Source organism: Schistocerca nitens, chromosome 7 (genome assembly GCF_023898315.1).
Source record: "Schistocerca nitens isolate TAMUIC-IGC-003100 chromosome 7, iqSchNite1.1, whole genome shotgun sequence".
NCBI classification, from domain to species: domain Eukaryota; kingdom Metazoa; phylum Arthropoda; class Insecta; order Orthoptera; family Acrididae; genus Schistocerca; species Schistocerca nitens.
Genome location: NC_064620.1, coordinates 603,710,548 through 603,731,141, shown reverse-complemented (window position 1 = coordinate 603,731,141; position 20,594 = coordinate 603,710,548). Strand labels below are relative to the sequence as shown.

At 38.1% G+C, this 20,594-nt stretch overlaps 1 protein-coding gene across 5 annotated transcripts in view; it reads right to left on the bottom strand.

Moving 5' to 3' along the window:
- Positions 1-20,594, bottom strand: part of LOC126194702 (protein croquemort-like) — a 185,309-nt gene that overhangs the window by 72,826 nt on the left and 91,889 nt on the right. For 3 of the 5 annotated variants that reach the window (XM_049932937.1, XM_049932933.1, XM_049932936.1), the window contains exons 3-5: positions 2,466-2,622; positions 2,227-2,390; positions 1,993-2,137 (exon numbers count right to left, since the gene is read on the bottom strand). In XM_049932937.1, coding sequence (XP_049788894.1) covers positions 1,993-2,137; positions 2,227-2,390; positions 2,466-2,594 — 438 coding nt within the window. In that variant the 5' untranslated portion in view covers positions 2,595-2,622. Of the gene's footprint in view, positions 1-1,992; positions 2,138-2,226; positions 2,391-2,465; positions 2,623-2,750; positions 3,303-20,594 lie in introns of those variants that run through there. The other 2 variants (XM_049932935.1, XM_049932934.1) reach the window with 2 other exon arrangements.

Below are 20,594 nucleotides of genomic sequence, written 5' to 3'. Positions count from 1 at the left end.
GTTAATGGGGCGGTTTGTCGGTGGCGGGACTGTTTGATGATTGTGTTGTAGAGAACCAGTTGGTGGCAGTTTTTGTTGTTTTGTAAGGCTTGACTGATTTTGGTTAATTTGTGTTTTTTATTTGTTGTCGGTTTTTTCAGGGGCGTGTGGTGTGCATGGTTTGGGATTTGCTTAATGGTGGTTTAGGAGCTTTTTGTGTGTGTGTGTGTGGGGGGGGGGGGGACAACCTAGATCACATTGCTGGATTCTGTTTCCTGTAAGTAATTTTTGTTTGGTGTTTATTTTATAGTATCTGTAATGTTTTGTGTGTTTATGGTAGGTTGACTGTGTTTTATTTGATGTAGTGATGTCATTTTTGGGCTGTTGAGACGTTAGGGTTTGAGTCCTATTCTTCATAGTTGCAGGCGTTGGATTTTTGGTACTGACAGCTGCAGTTGCACTATATAGGTCAAGTGAAATGCCCAATTACATTTTTCGTAGTTATACGTGTTAATCATTCAGTATCAATAGTTGCAGTTGCGCTGTATAAGTCAAGGGAAATGTCAGATTACATTTTTCGCAATTGTAGATGTTGGGTTTTGGTATTGACAACTGCGGTTCGGTTGACCTATAAAGGTCAAGGGAAATATCTGATCCCTGTGGTTTTTGTTAGTGTAGTAGACTGCTGTAATTTTGTTTTCTTTTTTGGGATCATTCAGGTTTTGTGTGTGTATGTGTGTGTGTGTGTGTGTGTGTGTGTGTGTGTGTGTGTGTGTGTGTGTGTGTGTGAGACATGCTTACTAATGTGTGTATGTAGTGACATATTGGATATGCTGAAAGTAGCTGTTTCCGCCATACTGACTGTCGCGTGTCAAGGCAGAAAATTGAAATCTGATACTTTCTATGGCCAAACAAATAATGGAAAATCCTGAATGTTGGCCATATGTGTGCAGTAGTGCCTACCTGCAACTTGAACCAAAACACGAAGATACTGGCGATGAGAAGGTCATCCGCGTGTTAGGTCCTTAGGGTAAGTGTGTAACAGCCAGTGGCTTGTGATGATGTAGGCTACTTTCCTCCAGGTATACTCTCGCATGCACTTGGCATGACAGGAGACAATTTACAGAATAAAGAAAAGGGTTGTAAGGATAATAACGACAAGTGGTTGCATCGGAATCTTTAAAAACCAGATCTCATTACCATATTAAATACATTCAACTACAAGTCTGCTGTGCACTTCAGAAACACACTAGTAACTTGGTCCCAAACAGTTCTGCACATAATCATGGAAGAGCAAAACAGTACAGTTTGGCTTCACATTCACCAACGAAACAGAAACTAAGAAATTAATATGTAGTAACTGAAGGATTCAGACTATTTCCCTTTTATTAACTAATGAGATACTGAATCATATTTGGGGGAAATTTATGGCACACCTTACTAAAACAAGAAACTGATTGATAGACCTATACTCAGACATTAAGGAATAAACAGTTTGATAACAGGGGGAGGTACTGGGAGGAGGGGAGGGAAGGGGCAGGGGGGCCTTTATAGGGAAGCCCAAGACTCGTATGGATGTATGTTGAAGCTGTTACAAACAGGTGAAGAGACTTTCACATGATAAGGCTAGTACAGGAAGTGTCATCAAATACGGATTTGGTCTCGAGGGAGCAGCGGTTGCAGCACAACAATGTTTAGCATAATGTAAACTGTCTATTAGTAATGGCATTTTATTATTAGGGTCATGTTCAGAGGCTATTTTTGATAAAATTAGCTATATGGCGACGTAATTTAATTTGACTAAATTCTCCAGGATTGTGAGAGATGATACCACTGGCAGAGTCACCATGCTCATCAACTACACTAACAGTCAACTGGTGCACGTTTACTAATCGCAATTCATTTTTCTTTAATTTTTGTTTTTCGTTGAATCAGAAGAGAAACTGCAAATGCCCAGTTGGTACTTTTTTTTATTAAAATTAGTACACTAAACAGAGCAAAATTTTCACTTACTGCAGGAACAGCATTTATTGTCATAATCAAATCATTCTCAAGTCCACCAGAAAGCTCTGGAGCAAACTGCCAAGTTCTGATATTCTGAAATGTTACGGTACCATTATTGTCATTCCAGCCTAAAATATTCCTTCCATGATACTCCCTGAAAATATTTAAAATGTCATAATTCACCAAAACATTAACCAGCTTATATATTATAAAAGATATCTGCAAGCCATGTTCAGAACCTACCTGAATACATAAGGTCCAATTTCTTCTAGTATTGGTTTAATGGTTTGATCCTTTGCATATTCCTCAGAATTGGTTACATTGAACATATAGAACTCCATATACAAATCTACTGGCAATTTTATCCACTTTTCATAAGTCAAGGAACCTTCCCTTAGAACCATTGCCTATGGAGAAAAATAATGGTGAAAACATACTCTCTGCAACAGCTAGCAGTTTCTGCATCTGCATAGAATACTTACAGAACTCAGAACACTGTCAACTATCATGTTCATGAAGCCACCAATAAAAAGTCCTACGACTAAAAGGCCTCCTCCAATGCCAAACACCAAAATTTTTTTTGTTTTCACTGTGCACGAGCAGCAACCCATGTTTTTGTAGTTTAAATGGCTTTATTTCCTGAAACAAGAAATGATTCAGTATTAGTGCTAAAAAACGGATACATATTTATATTTAATAATTTTGAAAACTGTAGGCGTTTGTGTAGTTTCTTATAGTTAGGCCTATATTAACACAGCTAACTGTACCTGCAATTGATGGACACCCGTTCCCTGGCACAACAGGGACTGGTATCTTATTATAAAACAGCTCTTGTTGAGTCCTACTACTCACCAGGCAGCAGTTCCCAAATGCTATCTCACGTCAACATGCATTTTCGTTTATTAAATGTTGGGCTCTGGAGCAATCAATTATTTCACATTACTACTTTGGGCTGAAACTACAGAAGCTTCTCGACAAATCACACGGTATTAACAAATACGGCACTCTAAAACACGATCAATACAAAGGAACACGAATCTTAGCATTCAAACCAATTTATTTGGGGCGTCAACACTGATTTGGTTTTTAGAATCACAATTTGCAACTTTTCACGGACGGTACGAGACGGTCGATTACATTTTCATGTTCTTCTACATTACATGCATATATCCTGGACAATGTTCCTTCACGTTAACATAACTCGTCTTTCCCTGCAATGCTAGTACCACCACAACAGCACTGATATCACAATCTAACAATCGCATCACATGTTAGGGCCCAACGTCCACACAATGTCAACAGCTTTCGATCTCTTGATCGATTTCTATACAGCTCAGCATCGATTACAAAGTTATCATAAGGACGAAACGTATTAAATGCAGTGCAATGAAATGAATGTGTCGATTAGAATGACATAAATGAAGATGCAATAAAATGAAAAGATATCACTGCAGCCCGTTCAGATAGGCTAAATTTGCAATGTATTGAACATGCAGTGACAGCTCTAAATGCACTGAAATGAAATGAACGTATCGATGAGAATGACATAAATGAAGATACAATAAAACGAAAAGATATCACTGCAAACCGTTCAAATAGGCTGAACTGGCAATAGAGTTAACATGTAGTGACAGCTGAAAGGGGCCTGCACGGAAAGGCCGAACAACTGCGAGACCTCGACGTAGTGACGTCAACAAGAAGCGGCGAAAGTCATTCATTTAAGTACACAGAAATCATATTGCGTGCTACTAAGTTGTGTTTGCGTGAGTTTAATGCAATATATTATACTTTTATGCAGTTTCAGCTTCATTACGGCTGTGAACTGTTGCGTACCAAAATATAATGGAAATTACACAGCAGAAAACAAAGTTCATGTCTTCAAATTTATTAACGACGATTTAATAAGACATACGAGGCTCCATTCAATTCCATAGCAGGATATCGTAGTTACTAATTATTCAGTAGTAAGTTTCATTCTGAAGCTAATTTAGTAATGCATATTTTACTTTCTGGTGTATTATTGTCTGCCGTATCACTTGGCTTGAATATATTACAATTAATGTAGTTCGTTGCTCATTTTTGAGGTGTGTTGCGGGAAACCATAGCTTGATTCAAATGACCTGCAGGCTTTTTTTCTATCTCTCCAGCCTACCTATCTTCAGCTGCAAGAAATCCAGAAGAGCGACCGCAAGAGAAAAGGATCACGTTGGAGGGAGGAAGCAGTATTGTTGGAAAGCCAGAAGATTAGTGTTTCCAGCCATAATGAGTATTTAAAAAGAATTTCACATAAAAAACTTGAGGAACTGAAACATAAAACAAACGCAATATCTTTCCAGAAGAATTCGGTGAAAATAGTGGAAGAAGAGTGAATTATTCTTGGGAGTATCGATCTATCTGTGAGGTTCCACTACGTAGTGATTGGTAATCATTTGAAAGTGGAGGTCTGTTCAAAATGAGTTTCGTTAAACAAAGTTCTAGTTACAGAAAATGGTGTGAATGCAACTGACTGTGATGTACACACCTCAGTGTTTTTGTATGAAAATATTATTTGGAAATTTGTGAATGTTTTACTAAACAACTACTGTACTTTAAGAAATGCTCCATTTTCCTAACAGTCCATATGGATGAAAATGACGCATTTTTCAAAGACGATAGCAGCCTTGTTTATAAATGTGCTAATCACATTGTATACGTTATGCACGAAATTAATCGTAGTTACGCATTCTTGATTGTTTTTGCCTCATCTCCATATGAAGATCTATACATGTTTTCTCTGTTAACTGACCTCATTCAACTATCAACTCAGAACTCGCTAATTTTACAAGACACACAATTATTTTGGTGTTGGCTGCTTTATATTACGATCACTGTTTGGCTATGAAGTCACAGTACCGTTGTTTGGCCTTGTCTCTACGTGGTGCCATCAGCACACTAGTATTGACAATACTAGTTTGTCAACTTTCATTATACTGAAGTGACGCCACACTATCAATAACACTGACAAAAATTGCTAGTTGACGATATGGTTTTACATTACCTGGACCAGACAGACTACATAGAAGAAAGAATATTTCAAGATGTCAGTCAATGCAACTGTGAGTCTAGTTCGATTGTCCAAAAGTTGTCCCAGTAACTGAAAAATCTAAAGCAGTAGCAAGACTTGCAATCTCTATGAAAACAACCACTCAGTCATCAGAAGAACCTTCAACAGACTCTGTAACAACCTCACAATCATCAATACCAACAGTTACTACAACAACTCTTAGCATCATCACCAATCACCCAGCAGCAGGAGATAGTTAAACACGCTCATTTAGAAGGAACATGAGGCAATCAAATCACCTGATCGATTTTTTATTGCCAAAGCAGTAGCAACAACAATTTCAAATGAGTAGCATTTAAACTGAAGGTGTGTGGTACTGTAGATATCCCTACAAATTCAGTAATGAAGACCTTTTTCCAAAATGTTCAGTCCCTATGTAGCAAAGCTGAAGATTTAAATTTACTAATAATACATGAATTAGAAGATATTTCTGTAATGTGTCTTTCAGAGCACTGGCTTGATGAGATCTTAATAAAATTTGTCTACCTACAAAATGTTCCTGTGACTGACTACTATTGTCAGTTGGATAGTCACTGTGAGGGAGTAGCCATATTCGCCTTGGACATTCTAGAAGTTACTCATATACACTCCCGGAAATTGAAATAAGAACATTGTGAATTCATTGTCCCAGGAAGGGGAAACTTTATTGACACATTCCTGGGGTCAGATACATCACATGATCACACTGACAGAACCACAGGCACATAGACACAGGCAACAGAGCATGCACAATGTCGGCACTAGTACAGTGTATATCCACCTTTCGCAGCAATGCAGGCTGCTATTCTCCCATGGAGACGATCGTAGAGATGCTGGATGTAGTCCTGTGGAACGGCTTGCCATGCCATTTCCACCTGGCGCCTCAGTTGGACCAGCGTTCGTGCTGGACGTGCAGACCGCGTGAGACGACGCTTCATCCAGTCCCAAACATGCTCAATGGGGGACAGATCCGGAGATCTTGCTGGCCAGGGTAGTTGACTTACACCTTCTAGAGCACGTTGGGTGGCACAGGATACATGTGGACGTGCATTGTCGTGTTGGAACAGCAAGTTCCCTTGCCGGTCTAGGAATGGTAGAACGATGGGTTCGATGACGGTTTGGATGTACCGTGCACTATTCAGTGTCCCCTCGACGATCACCAGTGGTGTACGGCCAGTGTAGGACATCGCTCCCCACACCATGATGCCGGGTGTTGGCCCTGTGTGCCTCAGTCGTATGCAGTCCTGATTGTGGTGCTCACCTGCACGGCGCCAAACACGCATACGACCATCATTGGCACCAAGGCAGAAGCGACTCTCATCGCTGAAGACGACACGTCTCCATTCGTCCCTCCATTCACGCCTGTCGCGACACCACTGGAGGCGGGCTGCACGATGTTGGGGCGTGAGCGGAAGACGGCCTAACGGTGTGCGGGACCGTAGCCCAGCTTCATGGAGACGGTTGCGAATGGTCCTCGCCGATACCCCAGGAGCAACAGTGTCCCTAATTTGCTGGGAAGTGGCGGTGCGGTCCCCTACGGCACTGCGTAGGATCCTACGGTCTTGGCGTGCATCCGTGCGTCTCTGCGGTCCGGTCCCAGGTCGACGGGCACGTGCACCTTCCGCCGACCACTGGCGACAACATCGATGTACTGTGGAGACCTCACGCCCCACGTGTTGAGCAATTCGGCGGTACGTCCACCCGGCCTCCTGCATGCCCACTATACGCCCTCGCTCAAAGTCCGTCAACTGCACATACGGTTCACGTCCACGCTGTCGCGGCATGCTACCAGTGTTAAAGACTGCGATGGAGCTCCGTATGCCACGGCAAACTGGCTGACACTGACGGCGGCGGTGCACAAATGTTGCGCAGCTAGCGCCATTCGACGGCCAACACCGCGGTTCCTGGTTTGTCCGCTGTGCCGTGCGTGTGATCATTGCTTATACAGCCCTCTCGCAGTGTCCGGAGCAAGTATGGTGGGTCTGACACACCGGTGTCAATGTGTTCTTTTTTTCCATTTCCAGGAGTGTAAGTCATATTACCCACCAGAATTGTGAGAAAGACTTTGAGATGGCAGTGATAAAGTTTTCAGAATTAAATTTCGTAATATCCTCAGTGAACCATTCCCCATTAGGAAAGTTTGAGGTATTTCTAGGAAAAAATGGACTGATTCTTAAATAAAGTGCGAGAAGATGTGATCTTATGGTTAGACTTTCTCAGTAAATGTAAATAGAGAGCTGCTCGAGTCTAGCTCATCAAATCACGTAAACTTAATGTTACAGTAAACCTTGCAATGAGAATCACACCAACCAAACAGTCTTGGATCAAATGCTGACTGATAAAGAAAAAATTCAGTGCTCTCAAAAGTATTCTGTATGGGATTCAGTGACCACAAAGCTTTAAAAATGACCACCACCACTGACGGAAGACAGCCAAACAACAACATACTTAAGGTCAAATTTAGGATCTTCAGATAGGAAAGCACCAACGGCCTTGCCACAGTGGTAACACCAGTTCCTGTCAGATCACAGAAGTTAAGCACTACCAGGCTGGGCTAGCACTGGAATGGGTGACCATCCAGTCTGCTGAGCGTTATTAGCAAGCAGGGTCCACTCAGCCCTTGTGAGGGAAACTGAGGAGCTACTTGATTGAGGAGTAGTAGCTCCGGTCTCGTAAACTGGCATACGGCCGGGACTGAGGTGTGCTGACCACTCGCCCCTCCATATCCACATCCTATGACGTCTGTGGGCTGAGGATGACATGGCGGCAGGTCGGTATCGTTGGGCCTTCCAAGGCCTGTTTGGACGGAGAGACAGGAAAGCACAAACCACTTTAACTCATTACTGTACATTGAAGATTGGTCCACTGTCTATGAATGCAGTCTGGATACAAAATTCAGTATATTTCTAGAAAAACTGATACAGTATTTTCATACAGCCTTCTCTATTAAAATGACAATTCTCAGAAACAGTGAAAGAACCAATGACTGGGTTACAAAAGGATTTGGAATTCTCGCCAGAAAAAAAAGAACTACACGTAATCTGCAATGAAAATGATGTCACAGCAGATATACTCACTACAAAACATGCACAAATATTTTACAAAAGGTCATAAAATAGAAAAAAGAATGCACAGTGATAGGCATATAAAAATTCTACAAGTAAAGTGAGACATCATAAAAAAGAAAACAGGCAAAAATAAGAAAACCAATTAGAATGTTGTCTTGTTACATTACAGTAAAACTATTACAAAACCAAGTGAAACAGCACATATATCCACAAAAGCTACTTTACTGGAATGGCATGAAAATTTAACAGAAAATAATTTTGTAGGAGATCAGCAACCAACAGAATACAAAGTCAAAGGCTGTAAATTGGCATTGTTTGTGGATCATGTAAGTAAGGAGGAAATAGTCAAAGCTGTTACAGATCTAAAAACAACACATTCAGCAGGAATTGATGGCATACCCAGCAGAATCTTACAGCTCTCCCTCCAAAATATTATTGACCTCTCAAGTGAGAGGTAACTGCTCATTAGATTCAAGCATTTTGCGATCAGCTAAAAACGCCCAAAGTTATACCAATATCCAAAGGTGGTGACTAAAATAAAATGATAAACTATAGGCCCATTACAAAAACATCCTGTTTTTTAAAAGTATTGGAAAAATTATGTAGAATAAGTTAATAAACTTTACAAGCCAAAATGGAGTATTAGCCAGTCTCAACAATGTTTTCAAAGTAAGAAATCAACTGACATCAGTATATGAATGTACAACCACTGCTTTAAAAGTTAAAGATGAAAAGTGTGCAAACAGCAGGTATATTTTTAGACTTAACTAAAGATGCTTAACTACACAACTCTTCTAAACAACCTTGAATAGGGCACTAGGGGATTAGCAAATAAATGCATTCATTCATTTCTCAGTGATTGCAAGAGAAAAGTGACCATTAGACATGTAGATGAAGAACCACAAATAGTCTCAGAATACTTGTCAGAAGAATGCCCAATCACCTACAGGTTACCTCAAGAGTCAGTAATGGGACATTTTCTTTTCCTGATATGTAGCAATGATCTGGATGTGCTTGCTGAGTCACACAACATGATTCTGTTCGCTGATGACACAGCAATATTAGTAAAAGCAGCAAAACATGAAGATATTCAACATTAAATAAACTGTATTACAAACCAACTAGGTAAATTGTATGCAATGAATCAGCTTATAACAAACAACAGGAAAACAAACTTTCTTGGCATTTGGATCCAAAGTGACCTAAAATGGGACAAACATATTGAACACATAAATGTTGAGAAGAGTACAGGCTCTAAAAAGATCCATAAATGTACAGGCCCTAATGTCTGTGTATTAAAAATATTGTAATGCACATTTAAAATACAGACTCACATTCTAGGGAAATTCGCAGACAGCTGTGGGGACCTTCAGGACACTCACACACAAACAGAAAAAAAACCATTAAGGTTATTACATGGAGCAGGGCTAGACAGTCATCTGAATGAGTATTTGATACTCTAAAAGTGATACCAGGCATATTTATTGTTGACATACTAATTTATATAAAAATTTAGTTGGAAATGGTAATAGTGTTAGAAACAATTACATCTTATATAATCGCAGCACTACATTAAAAAGTAACTTGCATTAACTCCCAGCCCATGGAAGTGGGTGTCAGAAAGGTACATGCTATATGGGAATGAAATATTTCTGTAAGTTGCCAAATGATATGAAATGTGTACTAAATATTAAAGATTGAAAGGTCTGTAAGAGAAATTCTACAGTAGCATGGTGTCTATTCAGTAAGTTAATTTACTGACAACAGAACCAAAAGAGTACATAAGTTCTTTTCCAATGAGTCTTGCACTGCACAACAGTATTACTGAATGTGTGAGGGGCCTCTTTAGCATCTGTTTTTATCAAGAGTCTCTGCACCACCACAACCTTCAGAGGCCATGGAAGTATCCTACTTGTAATAACAATGTAGCGCTTATCGTGAGTTGTAAATCTGGCTTTTAGTCACAATTTGCCACAAATTTTCAGGGGCCTCACATGTTCAACAATATTGTGAAACATGAGAAAATAGATCCAACATAGCGCACCCATTTGCGATCGCACGGTGCCAGCGATAAAGCCAGAATGAAATATCTATAACGTTTCTCATATTTCGTAAATGGTTTGAGATATCGAAATCAGATGTTGGCAAATGATAGCACACAAAGAGGAGAGTATTTTGTCGTATGGTTACTATGCAAAACTTCATTATATACCATTTTATTCCACTAACTACAGACTTTTCTAATGAAAGAAGTAATTTTTAAGGTTAATCGATAACTGGTGAAACGAGAAACGCTGTAGATTTTGAAACAACCTAAGTCAAGTCACTACATGTTTATTTCGTACCGAGGACATGCTTTTTCATAAGGTGCTGACCTTACTTTTCCTCATATCCTCACTTAATAAATTTAATAAACCACTGTTTCAGAATTCTCTTGCAATTTCGTCTGCACAACATGACAGTGAAATGAGACTGTGTAAACTCCGCTGAGTTTTGGCAAAAGAAGCAAATTTTAACATGGCAACAAGAGAAATGTGTAGCTTTTACTCAAAATTCCCCACTCATGACACTTCTTCGAAAGTTACAAACGATTAGCAAACCAGGCGAAAATAAATCACTGCATTTTTGGCGGAATTATTTTTAGATACTAACCAAAGAAGAGGTGACAGATATTTTTGAATGGTCACCATGCAAATACAGGCGTGAAGGGGCCCTGCTTAATAATCACAAAAAATGTGAGCATAGGCTTCAGTTTAGAATGACACTTCCCCTCCTGCACTCGGCAATTCCCCTACAGCACCTGCCCACAGCTGAAACCACTATGCTTTCCCCACTTGTGACCAGCCTACTGTCCACCTGCTGGCCACAGCATTTTGCGTGCACTATAGTCTCAGAATATCTGTCCAGAAAAATACCCAATCACCTACAGTACATTTTCTTTTCCTGATATACATCAATGATCTGCATGTGCATTCTGAGTCACACAACGTACTTCTGGTGATGATCGACTATATGCTTTAGGATGGTCAACAGAAGATTCTCTATGAAACTGCTTATTTTTTAATTTAGAAAGTAAGTTGGCAAATTACATAACAGTTTGGGAAAAATTCGAAAAATACATCATATGTCTCCAATGACTAGAAAGACGTCTGTGAAATGCATGTCTACTTCACCAAATTAACAAAACAAAAACAAAAATTTACGTTAATTGCCTGAACATATCCTTGCCAGGAAGATGTAACTGCTTCACAGGTCTTCATAGAACTTTACTAGTTATGTTTGCTGATATTGCAAAACTAAACTTCGAGCATTCTAATGACCTGTCTGTTGCCAGAACCTCATAATTCCTCTGTATGTCTCGTCGACTGCTATTACATCTCTCACTAAGGTATTTTACTTCTCTATTTTAGCACATATCAAAATTAATAACTTGTCATACGACGCAGGACTCATCAGAAAACAAATTTTACAATTTGAGCAAGTCAATAAGGCATTGGGCCACCTCTGGCCCTTACACAAAGAGTTATGTAGCTTCGTATTGATTGACATACAGGTTGGATATTCTCCTGTGGGATATTGTGGCAAATTCTCTTTAACTCGTGTGTTATATCGTCCAAATCGGAAGTTGGTTGGAGGGTAATGCCCATAATGCTCCATACATTCTCAATTGGGGAAATTCTGGTGATCTTGCTGGCCAAGGCAGGGTTGGGCAAGCATGAATACAAGTAGTGGAATCTCGCCTTATGCGGGTGGGTATTTGCTTGCTGGCCGGCCGAAGTGGCCGTGCGGTTAAAGGCGCTGCAGTCTGGAACCGCAAGACCGCTACGGTCGCAGGTTCGAATCCTGCCTCGGGCATGGATGTTTGTGATGTCCTTAGGTTAGTTAGGTTTAACTAGTTCTAAGTTCTAGGGGACTAATGACCTCAGCAGTTGAGTCCCATAGTGCTCAGAGCCATTTGAACCCATTTTTGAATTTGCTTGCTGAAATGTAAGCCCTGTGTGGCTTGGCATAAAAGGCAAGAAAAGGGACATGGAACATCGTCGATATACCACTGTACTGTAAGGGTGCCGTGGATGACAACCAAATAAGTCCTGCTGTGAAAACTTATGGCACCCTGAACCTTCACTCCTGGTTGCCATGCCTTATGGCGGGCAACACTCAGGATGGTTCCCATCGCTGTCCAGGGCATCTCCAGACACATCTTCGACAGTCATTGGGACACAGTTTGAAGTGGGACTCATCACTGACGACAATTCTACTTCAGCCAATGAGACTCCATGCCGAAGACATGTGTGGAGATGCCTCAGACAGTGGTGGGGTACCAACTTGACTGTCACCTGCCATACGGCCCGACGACTATGAATGATGGTATGGGTTCCGTTTCTTTTCATAGCAGGACCCCTTTGGTTGTCAACTGCGGCACCCTTACAACTCAGCACTACATTGACGATATTCTGCTCCCCATTTTATTGCCCTTCATTGCAAGCCTTCCTGAACTTACATTTCAGCAATATAATGCCTGTTCACACACAGTGAGAATTTCTACTGCATGTCTTCATGCCTCTCAAAACCTACCTTGGCAAGTACATTCTCTGGATGTCTTCCCAACTGAGAAGGTTTAGAGAATTATGAGAAGGGCCCTCTGACCATCTTGTGATTTTAACCATCTAACTTGCCAATTGGACAGACGTACATGTATCCTTCAGGAGAACATCGAACGACTCTATCAATCAATACCAAGCTATATAATTGCTTGTGTAAGGATCAGATATGGACCAATGCGTTATTGACTTACTCAATTTGTGAAGCTCTTTCTATTGAATGAATCATCCAATTTTTCTACAGTTGTAATCATTTGTTTATCCATTCAAATACATCACATTCTCTGGTTTGCACCATATTCAGATTTTTTTGTCTTACAGTGTACTAATAAGTTACAAAGTCCTGAATAAACAACCCTCTAAGAAATAACCAGGTTGCACTGAACGAGTTTCTTCAGCTTCCTTTCAATTTAGTTTTGCCATGTATAAGTTTTGGCTTCAAATCAAATTCAGTGAAACAATTATTGCCTGATTTGAAGGACCAGCTACTAAGAAAGTTGCAACAATAAGTTATATTTAACCAAAATTCCTACTTCATGAAGAACACAAAGCTGCGCCTTATCTTAGTAGGACCATCATCAACAAACATAAAAATAATTTTGAGTTTACTACAGGGAAGTGTAGTAGAATTATTGCAGTACTTTCCTGATGATAGATAACATGAGCCTTTGTCTCAAACTTTTTACAAGTTACACAGCTATGTCTGAGGAAATATTCATTATAATTATCATTAATATCCATTTGATGTTTACATCTGGATAAAAGCTTCCTACAGACATCTCCATGCACTTCGTTCTTCAGTTATACACATCCGTGTTGCTCCTATATGTTTTCTGTCATATACAAACCTTCCATTAAGTGATAGTTTCCGTCTTCTCTTATCTGTTGGGATCAACAAAGAGCTTTCTTGGTCCATATGATGTTCATTCTCCTGATTAAATACCCTGCTCACTTCCATATAATTTTCATTATAGGCATAATTACATCATCTATTCCAGTCTGTTCCCTGACCAATTTGATTTTCTGTTTCACCTAGTAATTGCTCACAAATAAGCCCTCATTTTATGAATTGTTTTTGTATTAGAAATCAATGTCTGATAATCTCAATGCATAGCTACCAATATCCACTGATCATAAATTTGAATTTTCAGATAAATCAGAAACTTCTTTTTGAAGTACCTATTTTGTTTACAATAAGCCTCCAGACTATTTTTATCCTTCTGCGTGTATTTTTTGCCTGAAAGTCAGTCACAGTCTTACACTGCACAAAATAAAAACTTATCACAGATATGTTGTACTATTTTATTTTTGATATGTTTCTTATACCTTATTATCGTCTTATTATGATAGACTAAATGTGAATCTACTACTACTGACAGCTAGCCCTTAATTTGATATGTATGGATATTAAGTGAACTAACCATAGTAGATCCTAAGATAAACATCTTGAGTAATTACTTTATGGATAGTTGCTCACCAAATAACATTGTAGACAGTGCTACTCTATCAAATAAATGTATGACAAATGACAGAAAGACTGACTGCACGATAATGAAATTGACTGGCATGTGTTCATCATGAAAACTGATACTATTGATCGCAGGAGCTGATTCAGAAGCATTCAGATTTGGGCTGAGACAGCTGTGAGCAGTCTCACAAAACTCTATCATTCCTGGCAGGCTGCAGTACCATAGGTAGTGTTGTGACAGGTTCAGTTCTTGGGATGTTAATATTTCTGTGTGGGAAAAAGAATATTGTAAGCAGTTTACTGAGAGACTCAAGCATTCACTTCAGTCCACAGGACATACTTAGCAACTTCTGAACGTACATCTTTCTGCAAGAAGTTTAGTTAAATAGACAATGACACAACTGTTTCTGCTACTTTTTAAATAGAAGAAATAAACTGTGAAATTCTAGGCTACAAAGATAGGTTAGCTGAATTGGAAGAGGAATTAAAATGACGTCAGATGGGCAGTATCAGTGTAACCAGAATAGCGGAAAAGAAACGAATAACATAGATAAAAAAGAGCTACAGGAAGGTGATGATTGCTGCAAAAAAGTCGTTTAATGATAAAATACTATATAATGCAGAGAATAAAAGCAAAGCTGTCTGGGATGTTACAAAAAAGGAAATGGGGTGAAGCAAACAAATGCAGAATAACATACTGCTAAGGGAGGGAAATACAGTAATAAATAATCCACAAGGCTTAGCAAACTATGTAAACGAGCATTTTTCAAGTATTGCAGAGAAGTTACAGCAAAAATTCCCCAAAACAAACATAACACCTGTAAATAATGTTGCACTAAATACAATGATGTTACTTCCAACCACAGAGAATGAAGTGACTCTCCAATGGCTCTGAGCACTATGGGACTCAACTGCTGTGGTCATAAGTCCCCTAGAACTTAGAACTACTTAAACCTAACTAACCTAAGGACAGCACACAACACCCAGCCACCACGAGGCAGAGAAAATCCCTGACCCCGCCGGGAATCGAACCCGGGAACCCGGACGTGGGAAGCGAGAACGCTACCGCACGACCACGAGATGCGGGCCAGAGAATGAAGTCAATAAAACTGTTCAAAAACTAAAAAAATAAAAGTCAGTAGTATTAGATGAAGTACCAATGTGTGTACTGAAACAATGCATAGCGATTACACAAGGCCGCTTAACAAATATAATAAATGAATCCTTCACATCAGGGACATTTCCAGAGCAGATAAAACAGGCAACAGTTGTACCTTTTTTAAGAAAGGTAATGAAGAAGACATAGAAAATTAACAGCCCATTTCCCTGCTGTTACCATTCTCAAAAATAATGGAAGCAATTATGAAAGACAGATTAATGAATTATCTGAATAAATACAATCTTTTAAGCGAGTCACAGTTTGGTTTTTGAAGTGGCAAAAATATGGGGTCAGCCACAGTAGAATTCACAAAAGATGTATTTGATGCTCTTGATAAAGATGAGTGTGTCACAGGCATATTTTTGGAACTTTCTAAGGCTTTTGATACAGTCGACCACAAGATTCTATTAAATAAATTAGAAGCCTTAGGAATAAGAGGGGTAGTTAATGACTGGTTTCGATCATACCTAGCAGATAGGGCACAAAGAATAGAGATAACACATACTAAACATTTAGTAAAACACTTATCAGAACAAAAATGCATTAATACAGGGGTTCTGCAAGGTACCATATTAGGACCAATACTATTCCTGATATACATCAATGACTTTCCCAGAAGTGTTACTCATGGTGAAAAAATTCTCTTTGCTGATGACAGCAATATTATAGTCGCCGAGAAAACAAAAGAACTCCTTCCAGAGAAAGCAAATGAAACTCTCAAGGAAGTTTATATTTGGTCAATAAGTAATAAAGTGACATTGAACATAAAGAAAACTAATGCCATGAATTTCAGTTTGAAGAGGAAAAATGTCAATGTTAAATTAAATATAGCTGGCACCTCTATAGACTGTGTAACAAATGCAAAATTTCTAGGAATGGATATTGATTCTTAGTTGAAGTGGCGTGAACACACCAAGGTACTTGCAAACAGAATGTCATCAGCATGTTATGCCCTTAGAATCCTATCATCAGTATGTAACATGCAGTGTCTTTTAGTTACATATTATTTATATATACACTCAGCTCTTAGCTATCGCATTCTTTTTTGGGGAACAAAGGCACAAAATATGAACACAATTTTTAAACTCCAAAAAGAGCCATAAGAGTAATAACAAAAAATACTAGTCGATCTCAATGTAAAGATCTGTTCAGAACACTGGAGATTTTAACTGCCCCATGTGAATACATTTACCAATCAGTTTGACACATAAAAAATAACATTGGTAATTAACTGCACAAACAGCTCTGTCGCAACAAGAGATAGACTCAACTTACATTTACCAAGAAAAAATAAACATACAACTCAAAACAGCATTTTCTACCAAGGAATAAAACTGTACAATAAATTACCAAAAGAGATTAAAGAAATTGCAAAAATACACTTATTTAAAAAGGCAGCTAAAACATACCTGTTATGCAATACATTTTATACACTGAAGGATTACTTAGATAAACAGAGTAGAGATTTGCTAAAGAAATGTTATACAAATAAATAATAATAATGATTACAAAATATCCAACATTCCACATAACACCATCACATTATGTTTTTTCCTTCTTTTTTCCTTTTTTAGAAATACTTACCCCCAAGCTATGCATAGCACAATATTAACATGTCTTCCTCTTTCTGAGCTTAACATCTCACTCCTTATAGTGGGATTCTGAATCAGTTTTACAGGATAGCAAATGGGAAGTCTCATTACACAAAATGGCCCAGAGATCACCAGTGTGTGTGTGTGTTTGTGTGTGTAGTGACTGAATTGTTATGAAACAATGTGTGTATAGTGTGTGCAGTGACTGATAGTGAGATATGAGTGAATAGTGTAACATTACATTATTTAATAAGTTATTTGTACAAAAAGTATTGTATACCAGGAGTACATCTAATTATTGTCTCTAACTAGAAGTCTGTAAATGTGTATGTATATGAATTGGCTTATTTTAAATTGGTCTAAACTTGTAAATACTTTGACATGTCCTATATCCTTCAAACAAGCGATCTACAGATGAATAAAGCTGCTGATGCTACTACCAGTACTACTACTATTAGTTCAAAGCAATGTCATGCACTTTACTGCACAGTAATGGAGCAGCAATAAACTTCAGGTATACACTGTATTGCAAACAAGAAAATGAAAAAAAATTACATGTAGCGAAGCAATGTAAAAAAAGCAATAGTTGTTTTATAAATAAACAAAAGATATTGTATGAAATTCATTCATGTAACCTACAACAGAATTTATACTTGAAACTCATCGTGTTTATTATACATAACTGTTTTCACAATTCCTGACTCATTTAACATTCACAGTGACCACAATGGCATTCATAATTTAATTACTTATCAAATTTAAAGTATGTCTATATAGTACACACTCCAAGTCACAGCTAAAGTGTGTTCATGTTCTCCCATTATCTTCAGCTTCCATTCACATGATCTTTCAAAGTGATTTTGGCAATGGGAATCATGAGTCAAGAAGGATAAAAGGCAACATAAAATGAAACTGACCATTTTTGATGGAATAATAAACAAATTGTACAGAATGTGAAAGTTCTTAACGACTGTAAAACTACAAATAATTGCAGACCCATCAGAAGGAGAGTAAAAGTAGATGTAAAGCTACAAATAAACAAATTTTTAAACAGAAAATCAGAGAAGTAGATTATAAGAATTCATTTAAGAATGGGTTACAACCACTACCATCTAAAGAAAGAACTGAAGCACACTTATGTGATGTCACATGGAGTAGGTGCAGCAGTGACAGATTGATGCACATGCCCAGCAATCTTTCTCAAACGATTTTACAGATCTATTGAATAACATAAATGGTTTCTATGTAACTTGTAGCTTTACATGCCAGATTCTTGGTGAAGTGACCATCATTTCGTTAATGGTCATAATTATTGTGATATTTCACATATAAGCACAGAATTCGAAAACGCTGCATTGAGAATTAGGGATTGCTGTGAATCTGAGTTTTGTGCATGTTAGATCATATATGAAGTGCATAAAATGTCGCTAAACTTTGATTTTTTTCTTTATGTTTGGGAGGGGATTAATATCTGCCTCCACTCTCGAGATGTAGTGATGTATTGTGTTCACTCCTGATCGCTCTTGTGCAAGAATTGAAATATACATAACATGCCTAATATCTCGTAAACCATTCTGGATATTAGAACGAGATTTTCACAAATGACAGCACACAAAGGGGAGAGTCGTTTGCTTTGTGATTAACATATTGAACTTTTTTATCTATTATTGTATAGCGGAAGCTACAGAATTTATTTTATTTCTGTCAATCCAGTTCTGTAATTTTTTAAAAGTCATTGCCAGCTAGTGAAACAGAATTTGCTAGTATGAAAAACATGAAATTTCTTGTCTTATGTTACTGCAAACTGACACAATGAAGTTTGTCATAAGCTGTTGATTTCTCTGGTCGCCAAATGTGTTGTGTTACAGGATTCTATTGCAATAGCTACTGGAAGCTGAGTTTGTGCAAATTATACTTTGTTATGGCAAATTTAAACCTGTCAACAAGAGAAATGTAGCCATTACTCATAACTAATGACTCTTCTTCCTATGAAAAAAGACATTTCAGACAGAAATAAATCATCAATACTGTTACAGTTTTGGTAGAATCCTGGAACCCACTGTATTTTCAATAGTCAAACGTGAGACTAAACTTACCAAAGGATTTTCGTCCTGTTCTTCCCCTGAGAAATGTGAAAGTAATTTGCAGGGAACAATCTTTTTGTTCCTATGCTCATTTGCAGTTAGGTGGTGAACATCTTCACCTTAATGTCATTTTGATGTGGTGATTATGTATAATCTATTTTAACCTTCTGAATTGTCTCAATTGAGTCATAAACTAATGACTATCATATTTTCATACCCATGTTAACCACAGATAAACAGATGTCAAACTTGTTATTACTAACAGAACAATTCTGCATTTTTGTTGCGAACTATAACTGACCCAATAAAAGTCTTTTGTACCTCTGAAGCCATGAAAACATTGACAACTTGCAGAATCTTATCAGCTATTCGCCAAAGTCAGTATTACTGATGAATTAAGAGATATTTGTAGTTAGAAGATTCATTCCCTCACTCTTTACAGTGATAGGAATGGAGAGATGGCACACTGTTTTCTGTATTTTTTAATGTATCAAAGATAACTGAAATGTAGAAACAAAAGCCTTTGCTAAGTTTCATTGTGACGGTTTATAATAACATAATAAAAGAACTTTCGTGCTTTTCATACTAACAAATTCTCTTTTCATTAGCTGTCAATGAGTCTTAAAAATTACAGTTTTAGTTTGACAAAAATAAAATAAAAACTATAGCTTCTGCTATATCTCCCTAGATAAGTAAGTTCCATATGTTAAGAATATGGCGAAATACTTGCCTCTTTAGTGCAAGCATTTGTCAAAATCTTATTTAGATATCTTGAATAGTTTATGAGGTATGTGGCATGTTATGAAGATTTCATTCTTGCATACTTGCAGTCAGGAGTGAATGATTGTGAGTGAAAGTGCTACATAAAACCCATTTTCTTGAGACTGGAGGCAGATATTGATCCCCTACTAAGTTTAAAGAAGAATTTAAAATCTTAGCTACATTTCATACACAGCAACATATAGTCTAAAATGCACCAAACGCAAATTCATAGCGACCACTATTTTTCATTGCAATGTTTTCGAATTTCGTTTTTACGTGTGAAACATCACAATAACTATGACCGTGAATAAAATGAGCATTTCTTTATGAAGGTGAAAGTAGTAGAAATTTCTCTTTTCATTAGCTGTCGATGACTCTTAAAAATTACAGTTTTAGTTTGACAAAAATAAGATAAAAACTATAGATTCCGTAAAATCATTTGTTAAATATTGTAGAACCTGCTCCTCAATTCTGTCTGTTTAGAGCTTTTCCAGATCTGGCCAAGTGTGTGTGACATCACACAAGCATCCTACAGCCTTCTCTTTAGGTGGTGGTAGTAGCATAGCAGAACAAGTTCAGTGTCTTGGAAGATGAAGGATTTGTATACATAGACTAAATAGGGAGCTACTCAACAAAAAAGGAGTGAAGAAAGATTAGGGTTTAATCTCTAAATGATTAAGAAAGGATGAGCAAGAAATTAGCCATGTCCTTTTTAGAAGAATCACCCTGACGCTTAAGTGAGTCAAGGAAACCACAGAAAACTTAATCTGTGTGACTGGCCAGGGATTTGAATCA